Raw genomic sequence first — 16,807 nt, 5'->3', positions numbered from 1 at the left:
TAGCATCTTTTGTAAATAACTTCCATCGCAGACAAATACTAGAAAACTATCGGGAGAATATCAGAGAAATCAGAATTTAGAGTATTCCGTCTAGTGAAAGTTAGATAACACAATAGTGAGTTAATTTATGCACCATTGCCTCTAAGGAGTTTTTCCATGCGACCTGCATGGCAAATGTGTTCCGAATATGATATTGGGGGAGCTGCTTATCCTCGTTTGGTTGGAAATAAAGATGAACGTTATTCCTTGCTCACTGAAACAAGTATCTGGACAGTCATTGCTGTCTATGAGAGATTTATATTCAGTGTGAGAATCCTTTTCTCTATTCCCAAGTGTCTGACCACCTATGTGATTTGGTTTTCAAACAGGACCGTAATATGGGACAAGAACAACATCACTGCCCAAGGCTTTCAAGATATAGCTGTCGCCATGGAAAAGTAAGTTTGAATTAGGATTCCTTTCTAGGAAAACACCAGAAAGACCCCAGTGGTGTATGTGTAATGGGGAGGGGGGCGGGTAATGGAAGCAACTGTTCATTGGGGAATCAGAAGATCTGGGTATGGATTTAATCTACTGCTGACCAGCTATGGGTATGAATTTAATCTACTGCTGACCAGCTATGGGATCTCGGAAGACACTGAATTTCTCCTGGTGGGAGCTTCCTTGTGTATGAAATGAGGGCACAGATGCCTGTTCTGCCAGAGACGACAACACCGTCATGAGAATTAAATGAGATCACAGAAAAGGGGCCGTGTGACACTTGCCTGTTTGCTTTCCCCTTTGGGCTTTCACAGTCTACACTGGGTCTTGTTCTTTGACCTATTATGACACCTTTGAATTCGCTTCTAAGACGTAACCTGAGGTCCAGAAAATAAAGGTGAAATTGGTAAATGGTAAGCGCGGGGCTAAGTTGTCTCATTACTTTGAAAGGTTTTCTTCATTACTTCAGTAACTAAACCCTGCAATTATTATTTATTGTTGAATTGATATTCCCAGGAAGCTAAATGAGAAAAAAATAATCCTAGACATAGTAGAAAGTAATACTAGGAATGTAGTTCTGTCTGGGCTTTTACATCCTCATATTATATTATAAAGGCAGAAATGGACAAAGCAGATTTATAGCATTAAAAATGAGAGTCTATAAAATGTGGGTGAAAAATTAGGGTACGATAATATAGAAGCTGTTGCCCTGGGAAAGAGGAGGAAATGCTCACTATTTTGTGTCTTTCTGGATTCTTTGTATATATACGAGAGGCCTCCCAGGAGGGCCTCTCACGCCTGACATGGTGTTGTGGTACAACCCTAGACTGGGAATCAGGGGTCCTTCATTCAGTCTTCAGCTCTGTCACCCACAAGCTTGTGATCTTGATCAAGGCATTTTACCTCTCTGATTAATTCCTTTTTCATAAAGTGAGAGGATGAGGATAAATGATCTCTAAATCCCTTCTGTTTCTAAATCCTGTGGCTGTGCTTTAGACAGGAGTTCAAAGTTACTGCCACTACAAAATCACAAAGACTCATCTCTCAGCCCCTTCTTTGTACTGACCCCAGGCCATCACCAAATAGGGGTTAGGCAGCTTAGACCATTCGGTTTAGCACGTCCACTGCGTGATTACAGAACCCCCTATGGTTACTCCTGTTGCACCACAAACCCCCAGATGGAGACATTTATTTGCCCTGAGCTGCATCCGGATGGTAACAGCACATTGCCACCCTGAGGTTGTAGACTGGCAGCCCAGACTGGTGTTTGGAAGAAGCCAGGAGCATGCGCAACCGGTACTCAACATTTCCAAATTGCCTGTTGGACTCACTTTATCACAGTCCATGATGTATACTCTGCTTCGAGATGCCAGTGCTTCAAAATCACATTTGGTTTAAATAAACTGTGCCAGTCTGTAACATGATAAAAGTTGGATGAGGGAAAGGAACATTGTCAAGGCTGTCAAAAAGACATATTGTCTCTTAGTTTCATTTGGCTGGACTTTCTGAAGGCAAACAAAAACAATTTTGCAAAAACAAAGCTAAGATAAAAGTTAAAGCTATAGAAATCACAGGTTTCTCTTTGATTATTTTACATGAAGCCACCGTACATGTTGGGACTGGGTTAATTTTTTTTTTTCCATTAGATAATGCCCATCTAGACTGCTACTATTATTAAGAAGATGGTTTTCTTTATTATTTCTTCATTATTAGTACCTTATTCTAGGAGTTAGTTGCTCATGTATTCTTCCGGTAGATCTTGTCATGTAAATATGCCTGAGAAGCACACTGGGAGTGTTGCTTATAGTTGAGAGTCCTAAAACAAGGCAGCTGACTGTGCAGTTTTAATGTCTCAGTTGCCACCAAGTAGCCCGAGGTGAAATTGATCTCTTCCTGAGCACCGTCTTGTAGAAACGGACAGAAGCCAGAAGCCTTTTGGGATGGAGGACAGAAGTCATCTCTAATACTGGAGTTTGTGGTAGATGAACTGGTGTTAATAGCCATCTGAGCACATAGTACTTTGCAGATAGGTCAGGATCAAAACCAAGAACTAGATTCAGAGTTCTATATGTTTTCCCCACACAAAAATGGCTCTCTCCTGCATGTTCGTGTTTAATAGACCTGCCAGTAGCAATAGGATGATACACAGCAGTCAACAGTTCCTTCGTTTGGTTTCTAGAGCCTGGTGGATGGCAGCTCTTGAACTCAAGCTGAAAGGACCTGCAGAGGTCAGAGTGTTTAGCCAGCAGCAGACCCTTTCCCAGCAGCTTTCAAAGAGATCATCTCATGTACATTGGACGTCTTCGTTTACTGGAGCCCAGAAAGTTTAGACTATTTTGTGGATGCTGATGGCTTGCTTTGCAAGAAAACGTTTTGTTTTTAGTTCTGTTTTTTCCTCTACAAGTTTGGGTCTGGTCACCAAACATAGCACCAAACATAGCACCAAACATAGTAAGGACCCAGGTACAGTCAGGTCTATCGGTTACTAAAACCCATGTAGCAAGTTGATGTTGGACTTTCCTTAGGCTTTCTCTCAGTTCATCTTTTCAATCCCAGTATGAAAATTCTCTCCTTGTTGGAATCCAAAACTAAAAACAAAACAATAAAATTGCGTTCCTCCACGTTGTGTCAGTTTTTTTAGGTGGTGTGAATTAACGAGGTTGCCCGAGGTATTGTGTGTGTGGTTACTACAAAGGATAATCTGCAAGACAATCTAGGGACCCAAATGGTCTGGTGGTTTGGAATTTTCTAAGCCTCTCTCGCAGCAATCCTTTTGGATTTCAAAAAAAGAATGCTGAGTTAAGGTAATAGGAAGTTATTTTTAATAAGTACATTATTTTCTCCTTTTCCTAGGAACTACACTTTAAGATTTATGCCAATTCCTATGTATGATGCTTCTCAAGCCCTGAAAACAAACCCTGAGAAAACAGAAGAGGCTCTCCAAAAGGTACTGAAGAATCAGTAGCTTAATTACAAGAAATTCACATTTGAATCGTGGTCGTGTTCCTGAATGTATAAACAATACTTTGTTATTTTACTTTTTTTTTTTTCACACTGTCTTGGGTTCTTCTGACTACAGCTGGCGTAATGCATGACTGGGGAGGAGAAAACTAAGGGCCTAAAACCTGTCATGCAATTTGAGTGGAATAAAATATCCTTACAGCCTCAACATGCCACAGCTTATGTGTAGTTAACTTCCCGGATTGCTGTTGGAGAAAGTTATGGAAGTGAATATCAGTTGACACAACTTCCCTCCCCTTCATCCTTAACAGATGGAACCGTCTCTTCTTGTTCCATCAAGAAATGTAGGGTATTACTGAGCTCTCACTTTATCATCCTTATCTATAAATGTTTGTAAATCCACACCCATTCCTGCCTCTGTCCTGGCAAACTCAGAGCTGTCTTCCACTTCAAAGCCCAGCCATTCCCTGGTGCATTTGACCTTCTTATTCTTCCCTGTGCTGGAAACCTCTGAATCATTCCCTTGCTCTCCTGTATCTTCATCCTTCTCTTTCTGTGGCTCCCTTTCTCTCCATTTCAGATGTGCTCAGATATTTCCCATCTGAAGAAGCCTGTTCTGCTCACACTGTTACTTGATGAATCTTTGAACTTTTCCTCCCCCTTTGTTCTTTCTCCTTGGTGATGTCATCGAAAAGACCACCAGGGTGGCTACATTTAGAAAGGATAGCTTTATCAGTGATACTGGGTTGCAAACCGGGAAGGGACAGTCTCTGGTGTGTGCTGAATGTGCTCCCGTCTTAAAAGAAGGGAAAGGCAGGTTGGGTTTTAGGCCTCACAAGGCCTGCCTCACAGAATCTAGTTGTACGTATGCAGCAGGTAGGGGGCAAGCTATACATGTTTATGAGGGGAGCAGAGTGCGTGTGCAGTGGATAAACATGGAACATACATCTCATATGCACTTTGGGGTGAGGTTTTCGCATTAAAATGAGGGCGAATGGGATTATGTTAAAAGGTGAACTATAGTACACAAAGACAGCTTGTGTGCAGCCTCTGTACACTGGCTGAAACTGGTTTACTGATTGAAAAAGAGTTATAATGGTCTGAGTTGCAAATCAGAGTAGAAGGAGTGTGATAGCTCCTATTGTTACGGAGTTTCGAGCTGTAGGAATTTAGAAATTTCCCTTGCCACCTGGCCCTGAACCCTTACCCCAGAAGTGACTTTATTTCCTTAACCTTAGGGTCCGTCTTAGTTGATGAAGGAGTCTCAGATCACAGTGCTACCACCTTCCATCCAGTATCTCGAAATTGACTTTTTTCTCTCAATTATTCCGTAGCTAATCAGTCACCAAGTCTACCATCCTGGAGCATAAATCCCTTCACTAGCTTTCCTTCCCTCTGTTCCCATTACGGATACCTTTCTTCAAGTCTCATCATCTCTTACCAGGATTATTGTCACATTTGCCTCCTCTTGTCAGTTTTCCATGTTGCAGTAAAAAATAGCCATCCTATTTTGGGGTAAATCTGAGCAGACGAAAATCTTCACTCTATCCTTTCCTAGTGGCTTTCAGGACAGATAAAGCTGGGTCTCCTTAACACACTAGGAAGTTCTGTCCAGGATCTGACTCCTGTTTACTTCCCACTTCATCTTTGGCCAACTCGTTGTTTTGGCCTGTCTCAGGGAACTCAGTAAAGGTGCAAATTATTGAGCCTCAGAAACTGAGGTGGGACTTAGCATTTGTGTTTTCACAAGCTCTTATGGTGTTTATAAAGTTTTAAGAATTTCTGCTATATTCCAGACATCCTTTCTCTTTCCTGACTACCGTGCAGGTCTGTTGAGATTGAAATCCAGTGTCAGCTCAACCAGGAAAACCTCTCAGAGGCCCTTTCCTTCCCTAGATGTTTGGTCTTCTTAGGATTTCCCGTGCTCGTCTCTGTCATTGACCTTGCGACATTGATTTGAATTACTTGGCTACGTGTTTTTTTCTCCTAACGGACTATGAGTTATTTGAAGGCAAAGCTGATGTATTTTTTCATCTTGTTTATTCCCACGGCTAGCACAGTGCCCAGCATGTGTGATTGGATACTTCATTGATTGATTGATTGATTGGTTGGTTGACACAGTCTCTGTTGCCCAAGCTAGAGTACAGTAGTGCAGTCATGGCTCATTGCAGCCTTAACCACCTTTGCTCAGGTGATCCCCCCATCTCAAGCAGGACTACAGGCATATGCCACTGTGCCCAGCTCATTTTTAAAATTTTTTATGCGATGAGTTCTCACTATGTTGCCCAAGCTGGTCTCAAACTCCTGCGCTCGAGCAACCCTCCTGCCCTGGCTGCCCAAAGTGTTGGGGTTATAGGTGTGAGCCACCATGCCTGGTCACTTGAATACTTTTTAGGCGTATGTTGAATAGAAGAGAATACGATTAGAGATGAGGGAAGGAAAAGCTGTGGTATGGCAAAAGAAATCAAGATTTCAATTTAGAATATCTGACTTAAAATGAAACTCTTCCCATAACCTTCAATAAGTTATTCAATTTTTCCGAACTATGTAAGTAGGAAAAATAAAACTATGTAATAACTATGTTTAGCTGCCTCTTACTGGGTATCTGGCACTATTTCAAATGTTTTACATAAATTAATACGTGTAGTCTTTAAAATAAATGATGCAGAGGATTCTGTTAGTGCAGATACGGAAAACAAAGACCAGGAAGACAAATTTGGCTAAAGTGACCACGAGGATCCAGTGACACAGTATAGGTAAAAAGGAGTTTGTGAAAAGCTACGTAAGAATATTAGATGTCTTTATAATTTCCGATAGGATACTAATCAGCTTAGAATAAAAGACATATTCTAGAGAAACCAGGTTTCTGGTTTCAGATTTGATCTCTCAGGCACTTGAAAGTTATCACTCCCATCCTTAACAACAAAAAATCTGAACAAATAGAAAATCAATGACTTTTCTTACAGCTATCACAGAACTGAAGCCACAAGTAAAACTATCACCCTGGAAACTGGAGAGTGGAGAGAGAGGAAAGTACAGAGAATCGCAGTGAATCATAGTCAAGATCAGCTTGCCAGGAGCAGAAGGTAGTAGCAGAATGATAACTTACAGGAGCACTTAGTCAATGATGAATTGCTACAGGCTTAGCATAGACTAGCTCAGAGCTAAAAACTCCCAGGGGTTCAGTTTTAGGGAAGTCCCCACCCTTTCATGGATTTTAATTCCATGAGTCACACCAGGCTATCACAGTAAAGACTGGAGGAAAAAAAAATTTTTACTGGGTGGGGGGAGGGGAAAACAACCAGTTTGAAACACACCCAGAGCATTCTGTTCTAAATAACGAAGGTCTACCAGCCAGAGAAACTACTTTGGTGGAGCCTTATTTGAATAGCGGAAACACAGTTAACCCAGCCCTCTCTAGCCTTTCTGTCTCATAAGGGGTAGGGTTAAAAAGGATAAGTACTATTTTTGAAGGCCAAAGACCAGGGACATGGATTGCTTAAAAAAAAAAAAAAAAAAAGACGAATTATAAGGATTATAAAAGGCTTCCCTTTCCTAACACCTTATCACCAAGTTAAGTAAAATAACAGTGGATTACAGCCGAGCAAACTGCAAGACACAGACTGTATGTAATCAGAGAGTTTCTAGGGAAACCCCAAGCAACAGGGAATACAAAACCAAGGACACTAGAGGACGTTGAAGCCTCTGGCATATACTGCTAAAACAAATATTCAACAGAGCCTAGCTCTTAGCCAGTTAATGTATAAAACCTCACACTAAAAGGCTGATGACTTTAGTTTGTATTACCAGATAGATCATTTTCAGCTTTCAGTGAAAATTTGCAAAGCATGCTAAAAAGCAACAATAAAGCACAGTGTGAAAGAGACAAAACAAGCATCAGAATAAGACATATATGATACCAGTGTTGGAATTATCAGAGCCTTTAAAATAACCATGATTAACTTGTTAAGGATTCTAGTGGAAAAAACAGATAACAATCAAGAACCATGGGTAATGTAAGCAGGAGATGAAAGCTCTTAAGAAAAACTAAAAATACTAAAGATAAAAAACCTGTAACAGAAATGAAGAATGCCTTTGATGAGGTTATTGGTAAACTGGACATGGCTGAGGGAAGAAATCTTTGAGCTCTAGGATTCGTCAATAGAAACTTCCCAAATTGAATTGCAAAAAGAAATGAAAGAACAGACTATCCCAGAACTGTGGGATAATTACAGAAGATGAAACTTGCAAATAATGGGAATACCAAAAGGAAAACAGAGAAAGGAACAAAAGAAACATCTAAAGTAATAATGGCTGATAATTTTCTGAAATTCCCAACAGACACTAAACCACAAATCGAGAGAGCTCAGAGAATACCAAGCAGAATAAACACCAAAAAAGCACACATAGGCATAGCATATTCAAAATGTGGAAAACCAAAGACAAAGAGAAAAATCTTTAGAGAACTTAGACTAAAAAAACACCTGTGTATTGAGAAACCAGGATAAGAATTACATCACTCTTTTTGTCAGAAACCATGTAGGCAAAGAGAGAAAGGAGTGAAATAAAGTGTTGATACAAAAAACCCCCAGCAGCCTAGAATTCTGTATCTAGGAAAATTATCCTTCAAAAGTAACACAGAAATAAAGACTTTCTAGGATAAACAAAAACTGAGGAAATATATCAAACTAGTAGATCTGTCTTGCAAGAAATGTTAAAAGTTCTTCAGGGAGAAGGAAAATGATATAGATTAGAAATTGGATCTGCATAAAGAAAGGAAGAGCATCAGAGGGAATAAAAGAAGGTAACATTCTGTGTTTCTTAGTTGATATGATAGATGACTAGTTTTTAAAGTAATAATTACCACAATATGCTGGGTGAATGTGGTATAAAGGACAGAAAGGCAATCGACAATATTCTGTTACAAAGTACCTGCACTACTCATGAAGCGATATAGCATTATTTGAAAATAGACTTGGATTATTTATAAATGCATATTGCAAACACTAAGACAAGTACTAAGAAGTTTTTTAAAAGGAGTATGATTGGTAAACTAGGAGAGAAGAGAAATGTAACCGTACAAAATGCTTAATTAAAACCTGAGACAGTGGAAAAAAAGAGAAGATAAAAGAAACAAAGACTAAATGTAATAAATAGAAAACAGTTACAAACATGATGGATATGAATCCTCCCATATCAAGACACAATTGACAGGTCAGGAAATCGAAAGTAGGTACAGAAAATGAACACTCAGCACAAAGTATGCAAATACGTTAACTGTAAAATTTGTGCTTTCTTAACAAAAAGTTGGTGACTTTAAAGCTTATATTTGTTTGTTTCTCTTCTCTCCCTTCCCCTCTCCTTCCCTCTCGTTCTCCTGTCCTTCTCCCTTCTTCTCTTCTGCTTCTCCTCTCACCTTCTATTCCTCTCCTCTCCTTCTCTTCCGTTCTTTTTCTGAGTACAGGGTCTCATCTGTCACCCAGGCCAGAGTGCAGTGGTGCAGTCATGGCTCACTGTAGCCTCACACTCCTGAGCTCAGTGGTCCTCCCACTTCAGCCTCCTGAGTAGCTAGAACTACAGGAGTGAGCCATCATGCCTGGCTAAGTTTTAAATTTTTTTGTAGAGATGAGGTCTTGCTATGTTGTCCAGGCTGGTCTCAAATTCCTGGGCTCAAAGGATCCTCTTGCCTCAGCCTCCCAACGTGTTGGGATTCAAGCATGAGCCACCACACCCAGCCTATAGGTTTTTCTTGTAAAACTTGCTGTGTTCTTATATACTCAAGTTTTTAACAGGTAGATTTTTGTCTTCTGGAAAAAAGATAGGACTATTTACTTTTACTCTACTGAATTAAAAAATATGTTGATTCGATACTCAATATATTAAAGAAAACTCACAAGATTCTTTACTAAAACATGTATTTTGTTTGTTTTTGCTTCTTGTGCTGCTGTTGTTTTCAGCAGTGAGACCAGAGATGTCTAACTAGCTCTGGATTATCTCCTGGCTTGCTCTCAGCTGTCTAGGGGAGCTCGGTAAACACGATCATGACCCCTTTGGTCCTTCGGGAGGTGGGTTTTCTGTCCTTAGTCTGAAATGGTGCGTGCAAGCAAAGTTTACGCTGTTACTCTAAGATGCAAATAATTTCGGTGGTGAAATATGCAGGCCTGATATTAAAGTCACCTGAAAATTGTTACTGTTTCTTCCTTTTGAGCTCGTTTTTAGAAACAAGCTTTAGAGTATTACTTTTCTTTAAAAAAAATTCCTTCCTGGCTGAAGTCTGTAAAGCACCGCTGGTGCATCTGGGGAAATGTCTGGAAGGCATCTGGGGAAATGTCTGGAAGGCATGAGCCATCCTCGGATGCACTGCCAGTGTGTGAGATGAGCCTGCTGAAAAACCGAACTTGTCTCTGATCCAGCTACAGCCAGTGCTGCAGTGAAGCCAAGTATATAATAACTAACAAGGCAAAAGGGCTGGCAGCTGGGTGGTAGTGTATGCCTGCCACATATTTCAGGCAAGAAGCTTTTCAGCTAAGTATTCTGCATTGATAGTAACGTCACCTTGGAAAGAGATGACTTCTTGGGAAGCAACAAGAGAAAGTAATCAAATATAGTGTCAAGGCATTAATGTGTCACTTGAATGATGTTTCATTTCAGGCATCTTTTCGTTTTTATAATTTCTTCATTTATGTTTAATGGAAAGGTACATTTTGTTCGCCTTTATATTTTCAAGGGATGGTAGTAATTATAGTCTGTATTTTAATAATTTCGAATTGATATTAAGTAGTAGTCATTTAAGCATATGGAAAATGGAAATTAAAATGTAATAATCCTTAGAGCTTCACAGTTATTAGAAGTTCTTAACCGGGGAACTGCTGTAACCAATTAAAAGCCAAATGCTTAAGTGATGTTATTAAAAAGAGACAAAAAGAGCATATTTTAAAAAAATAGATGACAAAATTTACCAACCTCAGATTATTCCTTAAAAAACATCTTTATAGGCCAGGCGCGGTGGCTCACGCCTGTAATCCTAGCACTTTGGGAGGTAGAGGCAGGTGGATCACAAGGTCAAGAGATCGAGACCATCCTGGTCAACATGGTGAAACCCCGTCTCTACTAAAAATACAGAAAAATAGCTGGGCATGGTGGCGCGTGCCTGTAATCCCAGCTACTCGGGAGGCTGAGGCAGGAGAATTGCCTGAACCCAGAAGGTGGAGGTTGCGGTGAGCCAAGATCGCGCCATTGCACTCCAGCCTGGGTAACAGGAGTGAAACTCCATCTCAAAAAAAAAAAAAAAAAATCTTTATAGGTATTCATCATTCTTAATAGTTGACCTTGCATTTTTTGTTAAATGTGTATTTATTGCATATTGTTATTCTTGATTGCTTTATTTTAATCTGGTTATAATTTGTACCTTTGACTTTTTCATAGGCTATAATCTATTTATAAAAATACAGAAATCCATTTTTTATTTGCTATAATTTTAATAATTCAGTCCTGTTTTTGAGAAAATATGAAAGTCTAATGGGTTAATGAAATTGGTGTATATCTTTGAATTGTACCAGCCTGTATCCTTCAAATTTTGTAGCTATTCTTTCTGTCTCTCTCTCTTTTTACGTTAAAGAATTTTCTAAGTGCTGATACATTCTACAACTGGTATAAGGCTATAAGATTCAGAGAGCACCATCCTTATTCCTTGGGGATATTTATTTAACTTCTGAACTGCTGGGTAGTCATGCCAGAGAAGGATTGAGATTATGTGCTGAAAGTGATGAAAAGTCACGAAGTGGGGTCTCTAACCCTACAGGCAATTAAAAACTCGCTTATCTTTTTCAACTACTTAATTACATACAAATTACTCCGATTACCTGCAAATTGAATCTGTCACTAAAAACACAGTAATCACAGTTGAAAGCCAGTTTTCTCCATCCCATGTGTTTTGTAGGGTCCAGGCACTGGCAGCATGTGTGGATTTGTGCTGTGGTTTTTAAGTTCAACAACTGACTGTTTCGCTTACGCTTTATTCTCTGCTGCGTTGAAATGTGTTCTTGAGGGATACCTGTGCTTTATTCCAGATAGAAAACTACCTGCTACGCAATCACGAGACGAGAAAATACCTTCAAGAGCAGGCCTACCGCCTGCAGCAGGGTATCGTCACCAGCACCACCCAGCAGGTAAGCCCGCCAGTGCCTGGGACTTCTATTCTTAACTGACCTCTGAGAGCAAAGGACTTCCAGCATTGGAATCATTTCCAGTGGGATAATAAGGACTAGTTTCTGAAAATGACAGCAAATCTAAGGAGAGTTTGACGGAAGATGTTGAAGGAGGAAAAGGTCGGCTAATTCTTACGCTAAATATGCATGTTTAATTGTCAATAAACAGTTGCCAGTAAGTCAATTTTAGGTTTCCATGCAAATATGAGGAACTTTTGATTAGAATAGATGATAAAGTCTGAAAGTGATCAAATCTGCTGCTTTGGAGACATTCTGTACCTTTCTCTTTATTCCTTCACACCTCCATGGGTAGAACACAGATTCCCAGATTGTATGTTCACAATGTCAGGTTCATTAAAAAAAAGGAAACAAATTTCGAGACTCTTTTGAATAATTAAAAGTTGGATGAATATTAATCAACACATGCTAAAGAGAAACGGAGGTGTTTTTCTCTTCTACTGCATTCCTCTTCTCTCTACCCAGCTTTAGCGAGGAAACGGAATTATAATAATTTAAAAAATGTGAAATATTTCTCTTCAAAAAATTAAAGCCAAAATTCACAAGATATTTGAGGAAAACAATTTGTGTGTCAAAGAGCAAGATGAACAAAGGAATTGAGCTCAGATAATGCAGAGGACAGCAGAGAACTTTTAAAAAATTATCATTGTAAGTTCACTGGGACCGAGAATGATAGGTGCATAAAATAAGAATAGGCTGCTATGAACAGGAGTAGTCAGAGAATAAGAAATAATGCTTAGCAATTAAAACTGTGATACTCTAATACAGAATTAAATAAAGTGACAGGACATAAACTAAGCTGCTCTTCTGGGAAAAAAAAAGTAGAGCAAATCTTTATAGTTTATAATAAAGACAGAGATGAAAAATATGAGAGCAGGCCAGGCGCGGTGGCTCAAGCCTGTAATCCCAGCACTTTGGGAGGCCGAGGCAGGTGGATCACAAGGTCAAGAGATCGAGACCATCCTGGTCAACATGGTGAAACCCCGTCTCTACTAAAAATACAAAAAAAATTAGCTGGGCATGGTGGCGCGTGCCTGTAATCCCAGCTACTCAGGAGGCTGAGGCAGGAGAATTGCCTGAACCCAGGAGGCGGAGGTTGCAGTGAGCTGAGATTGCGCCATTGCACTCCAGCCTGGGTAACAAGAGCGAAACTCCATCTCAAAAAAAAAAAAAAATATGAGAGCAAAGCAAGTGAAATGGTGAATTGACTTTGAATAATCAGCAGTCTTCTAATGGAACTTCAAAATTATAAAAACGGGAGATATTAGAGGACAGAAAAGAATAGAAAGCCATTTTATATGAGTCTTAGGGTTGATAGCATTCACTAGAATTGATTAGAATGAGTGGACAAGAAGACCCACACCTAAATATATCTTAGTGAAATATCAGAACACCTAGAATAAAACAAAAAAAATTTAAAGAGTTCCAGAGAGAAAAGAGCTGCAGGCCAGGCGCCGTGGCTCATGCCTGTAATCTCAACACTTGGGAGGCCGAGACAGATCTGATCACTGGAGGTCAGGAGTTTGAGACCAGCCTGACCAACATGGTGAAACCTTTTTTCTACTAAACATACAAAAGAAAAATTAGCCAGGCATAGTGGCACGGGCCTGTAATCTCAAGTACTTGAGAGGCTGAGGCAGAAAAATCTGTTGAACCTGGGAGGTAGAGGTTACAGTGAGTCAAGATCGTGCCACTGCACTCCAGCCTAGGCTTCAGAGTGAGACTAAAAAAAAAAAAAAAAAGAATTCCAGAAGGACAGAAGGAGTAAATGGGCTGGCTGTCTTACGAGGGAACTGGAATCAGTTCTTAGCATCAATTCTAATTAGTGGATGTAAACGAGGTAATGTCTTCCTAGTTTGGAAGCAGATTAATTTGGAAAAAGAATTCTATACCCAGCCGTTTTCAGATAAGAACTCAGAAGTTCTATTTCCTTCATATTCATATTTTTAAAAGTTACGTGAAAAAATGCTAAAACAGGAAAGTACACAATAGAAGTTATAACTAGAATATGGTAGCAGAGATGAAATCATAGAGTTATACAAGCTAAAAGAAAGTTTTTAAAAATCACTGCTTTGGGAAAATCTACTTTACAGCTGCAAGGTAAAGAGATATGGGATTTGCATGCCTTTCTCTGGGGCAGCCATAATCACAACTTTATTGCTACATTTTAGGGGGTTTAAAATTTTAATTTTAGACAAGAATAACAAAATTATTGCTACATAGCAGATTGTAAATGTTGAAAATCACAATAAAAGTAATGAAGTAAAGGTAATGAAACAAACTAAAATTAGAGATTTAAGAGTGAGAAAGTTGAATGGTATTGTAAGTGTGCTAAATGTTTAGTCTTTATTTCATGAAATCAACTGCTATTTTCTATAATTCATAAATCAAATACATGAAAATAAGTATACTCTTGAATTTAAAATGGAAGCCACCTGAGGAATTAAAGAAGCAGAGGCTTTCAAAAGAAATTTTCTCTGCAAATTGAAAATAATCAACTAGCAGGGAAATTTTTGTCATTTTAGACCATGCTGAACGGCTTGCATTATTTTCTTTGTTAAAAATGTTATTTAATTTTTTTGTCGCTTCTTCTTAAAAGAGAATGAAAGAAATATTTCCATAATAAAAATGTCATGCATAATGTTCCAGTTAGGTAAAATATGGATGACTGTGTAGATAGGCATAGAGGCTTGTGAAAGGATGTTCATCACAATATTAATGGTGGTTATTTTAGGTGGTGCGAAAGGTGCATTTTATTCTATTACACTTCTCAGTATGGTTTGAATGTTTTACAGTAAATATGCATTACTTAAGCAAGAAAAAGTAAAGCAATATGTGTTGAGAAGAAAAGTTATACTAGTGAAGTAGCAGGACTTTTGAGAAGGAAAGTCATTATTTTGACCTTACCAGTCCCTTAAAAATCTAATTTCTTTTCCTGCAAGGAACTAATACTAGCCTAGTATTTTGTGGTTTATTCTTATTAACAGGTTTTAGTGTTTAACATGAAAAGCAATGAAAGTTACATTGAAACTTTGTCTCCTGTTCCTTTGTGAGCTACAGCTCAGTCTGTCGCCCAGGCTGGAGTGCAGTGGTACAATCTCAGCTCACTGCAGCCTCCGCCTCCTGGGTTCAAGCAATTCTGCCTCAGTCTCCAGAATAGCTAGAATTACAGGTGTCCACCACCACGACCAGCTAATTTTTGTATTTTTAACAGAGACAGGGTTTCACCATGTTGCCCAGGCTGGTCTCAGACTCTTTACCTCAAATGATCCACCCACCTTGGCCTCCCAAAGTGCTGGGATTACAGGTGTGAGCTACCACGCCCGGCCCAAGACTCTTTTCTTAATACAGTATCTTTCCGACTTTCCCCCCTGATTCAGAGGGGATTTTGCCCATCCAAAAAAATTACAGCAGCAAGCTTTAATGCTTATTCTTAAAAGTATGTTTCATCAATTGAGAGAAAATTGTACACAAGAGCAGTATGTGAATGTTTAATTCTGCATAGATGGCTTTATTCTGAATTATTTGAGTCATTATGTAGTGGGTATATTGCCACCTTTTCACTTTGGGAATTTCTTGGGACATTATGATGAATTTTTGGACTTTAACCATTTTAGTCACTTCAGGAGAGATTTACCTTGAAGCGTTCAGAAACCTGAATATAGAAAGAATAGACCCTCTGTGAGTAAAGTCTGCCCACTTGATAGCCAGTTACTATTCTCAGGTGACAACCAAAGATGTTAAAGAACATTTTAATGAAGGATTGAAGTCTCACAACCGCTTGCCTTTGTTTTTGTCTGGTGACTTCGATGAGGAAAGATACTTGTGTGACTCAACATTCTACCTTCGATTTTGATACCTTCTTTTCCAGATAAAGCCTCTTCATTAGGACTCAGCAGACCTTTTCTCTAAAAAGCCGTATAGTAAATAGTTAGGCTTTGGAGCCCACAGGATCTCTGTTGCAGCCACCCAGCTCTGCTGTGGTAGAGTGAAAGCCACCAAAGAAAAGATGTAAACGAACAAGCGTTGTTGCAGCAGAACTGTAGTTAGAACAGCAGGCCCAGAATCGCCTGCCACTCACCAAGCTCTTCTCTTTAGTCTTCTTTCTCACCCTAAAAAAAAAAAGGAAGAAGGGAAAAAAGGGGGGTGCAGAGAGCGAAAAGAAAGTAAGAATGTCTTCAACAGGAAGTTGGGAAAAGTAAAGAGGAAAGAGGCGAAGGGAGGGAAAGGAAGAAGCTTTACTGCTCAGAGCTGTGTGCTTGGTGCAGTCTGTCCTGTGCACGGTTTTACATTTGCGGTCCTAACTTCTGTGTTACGCACTCACTTTGCAATGTTTTGAAACAGGGCCTCTGCCCCTGTTGACCGACATGGCTCTTGCATTGATTTCTGTGTCACATAGGGTTGGGGCCTTTTCTCCTTCTTCATCTTTTGGTAAAAGGAGGCAGAATAGTATAGTTAAGAACTTGGGCTGCCAAGTCTGATGACCGCAGACTTAAATCCAGGCTCTGCTGTTCCCTCTCTGTGTGAACTGACATTTGTCGCTTACCAACCTCTTTAAGCCTCCGTTTTTTCATCTGTTTATTGGGCATGATGATGCCACCCATCTATGAAGGTGCTTACAGAGTAACTGAGATAATGCTTGAAAAGTATTTGGCTTCTTACCGGTAAACAGTAGCGGCTTTTGGGGTTGTATTTTAATTATCACAATTACCATCGTTATTATAGACCATCTCATCTTTCTTACAACTCAGTTCTTAGTTCATCCGACACTGTGCCATTCTGAACGTCCACTGCGTCTCTTGTGTTACCTTCTGCTTTCTACACCAACTCTTTCTCTTTTCCTATCCCCAGTCCAGCATTTTTTTTTTTTTTTCAAAACTTTGTACTTAGCCGGGCGCGGTGGCTCAAGCCTGTAATCCCAGCACTTTGGGAGGCCGAGGCGGGTGGATCACGAGGTTGAGAGATCGAGACCATCCTGGTCAACATGGTGAAACCCCGTCTCTATGAAAAATACAAAAAATTATCTGGGCATGGTGGCGCGTGCCTGTAATCCCAGCTACTCAGGAGGCTGAGGCAGGAGAATTGCCTGAACCCAGGAGGCGGAGGTTGCGGTGAGCCGAGATCGCGCCATTGCACTCCAG

General features: G+C 39.8%; 1 protein-coding gene across 9 annotated transcripts in view; it reads left to right on the top strand.

Moving 5' to 3' along the window:
* The window catches only part of CARMIL1 (capping protein regulator and myosin 1 linker 1), a 354,136-nt gene that overhangs the window by 247,467 nt on the left and 89,862 nt on the right, over positions 1-16,807 (top strand). For all 9 annotated transcript variants that reach the window (XM_010338003.3, XM_010338002.3, XM_010338001.3 and 6 more), the window contains 3 exons: positions 369-437; positions 3,334-3,427; positions 11,511-11,609. In XM_010338003.3, coding sequence (XP_010336305.2) covers positions 369-437; positions 3,334-3,427; positions 11,511-11,609 — 262 coding nt within the window. The remainder of the gene's footprint in view (positions 1-368; positions 438-3,333; positions 3,428-11,510; positions 11,610-16,807) is intronic.

This window comes from Saimiri boliviensis, chromosome 4 (assembly GCF_048565385.1).
Source record: "Saimiri boliviensis isolate mSaiBol1 chromosome 4, mSaiBol1.pri, whole genome shotgun sequence".
In the NCBI taxonomy this organism is placed as follows: Eukaryota; Metazoa; Chordata; class Mammalia; order Primates; family Cebidae; genus Saimiri; species Saimiri boliviensis.
This window is presented reverse-complemented; position numbering and strand designations above follow the sequence as displayed.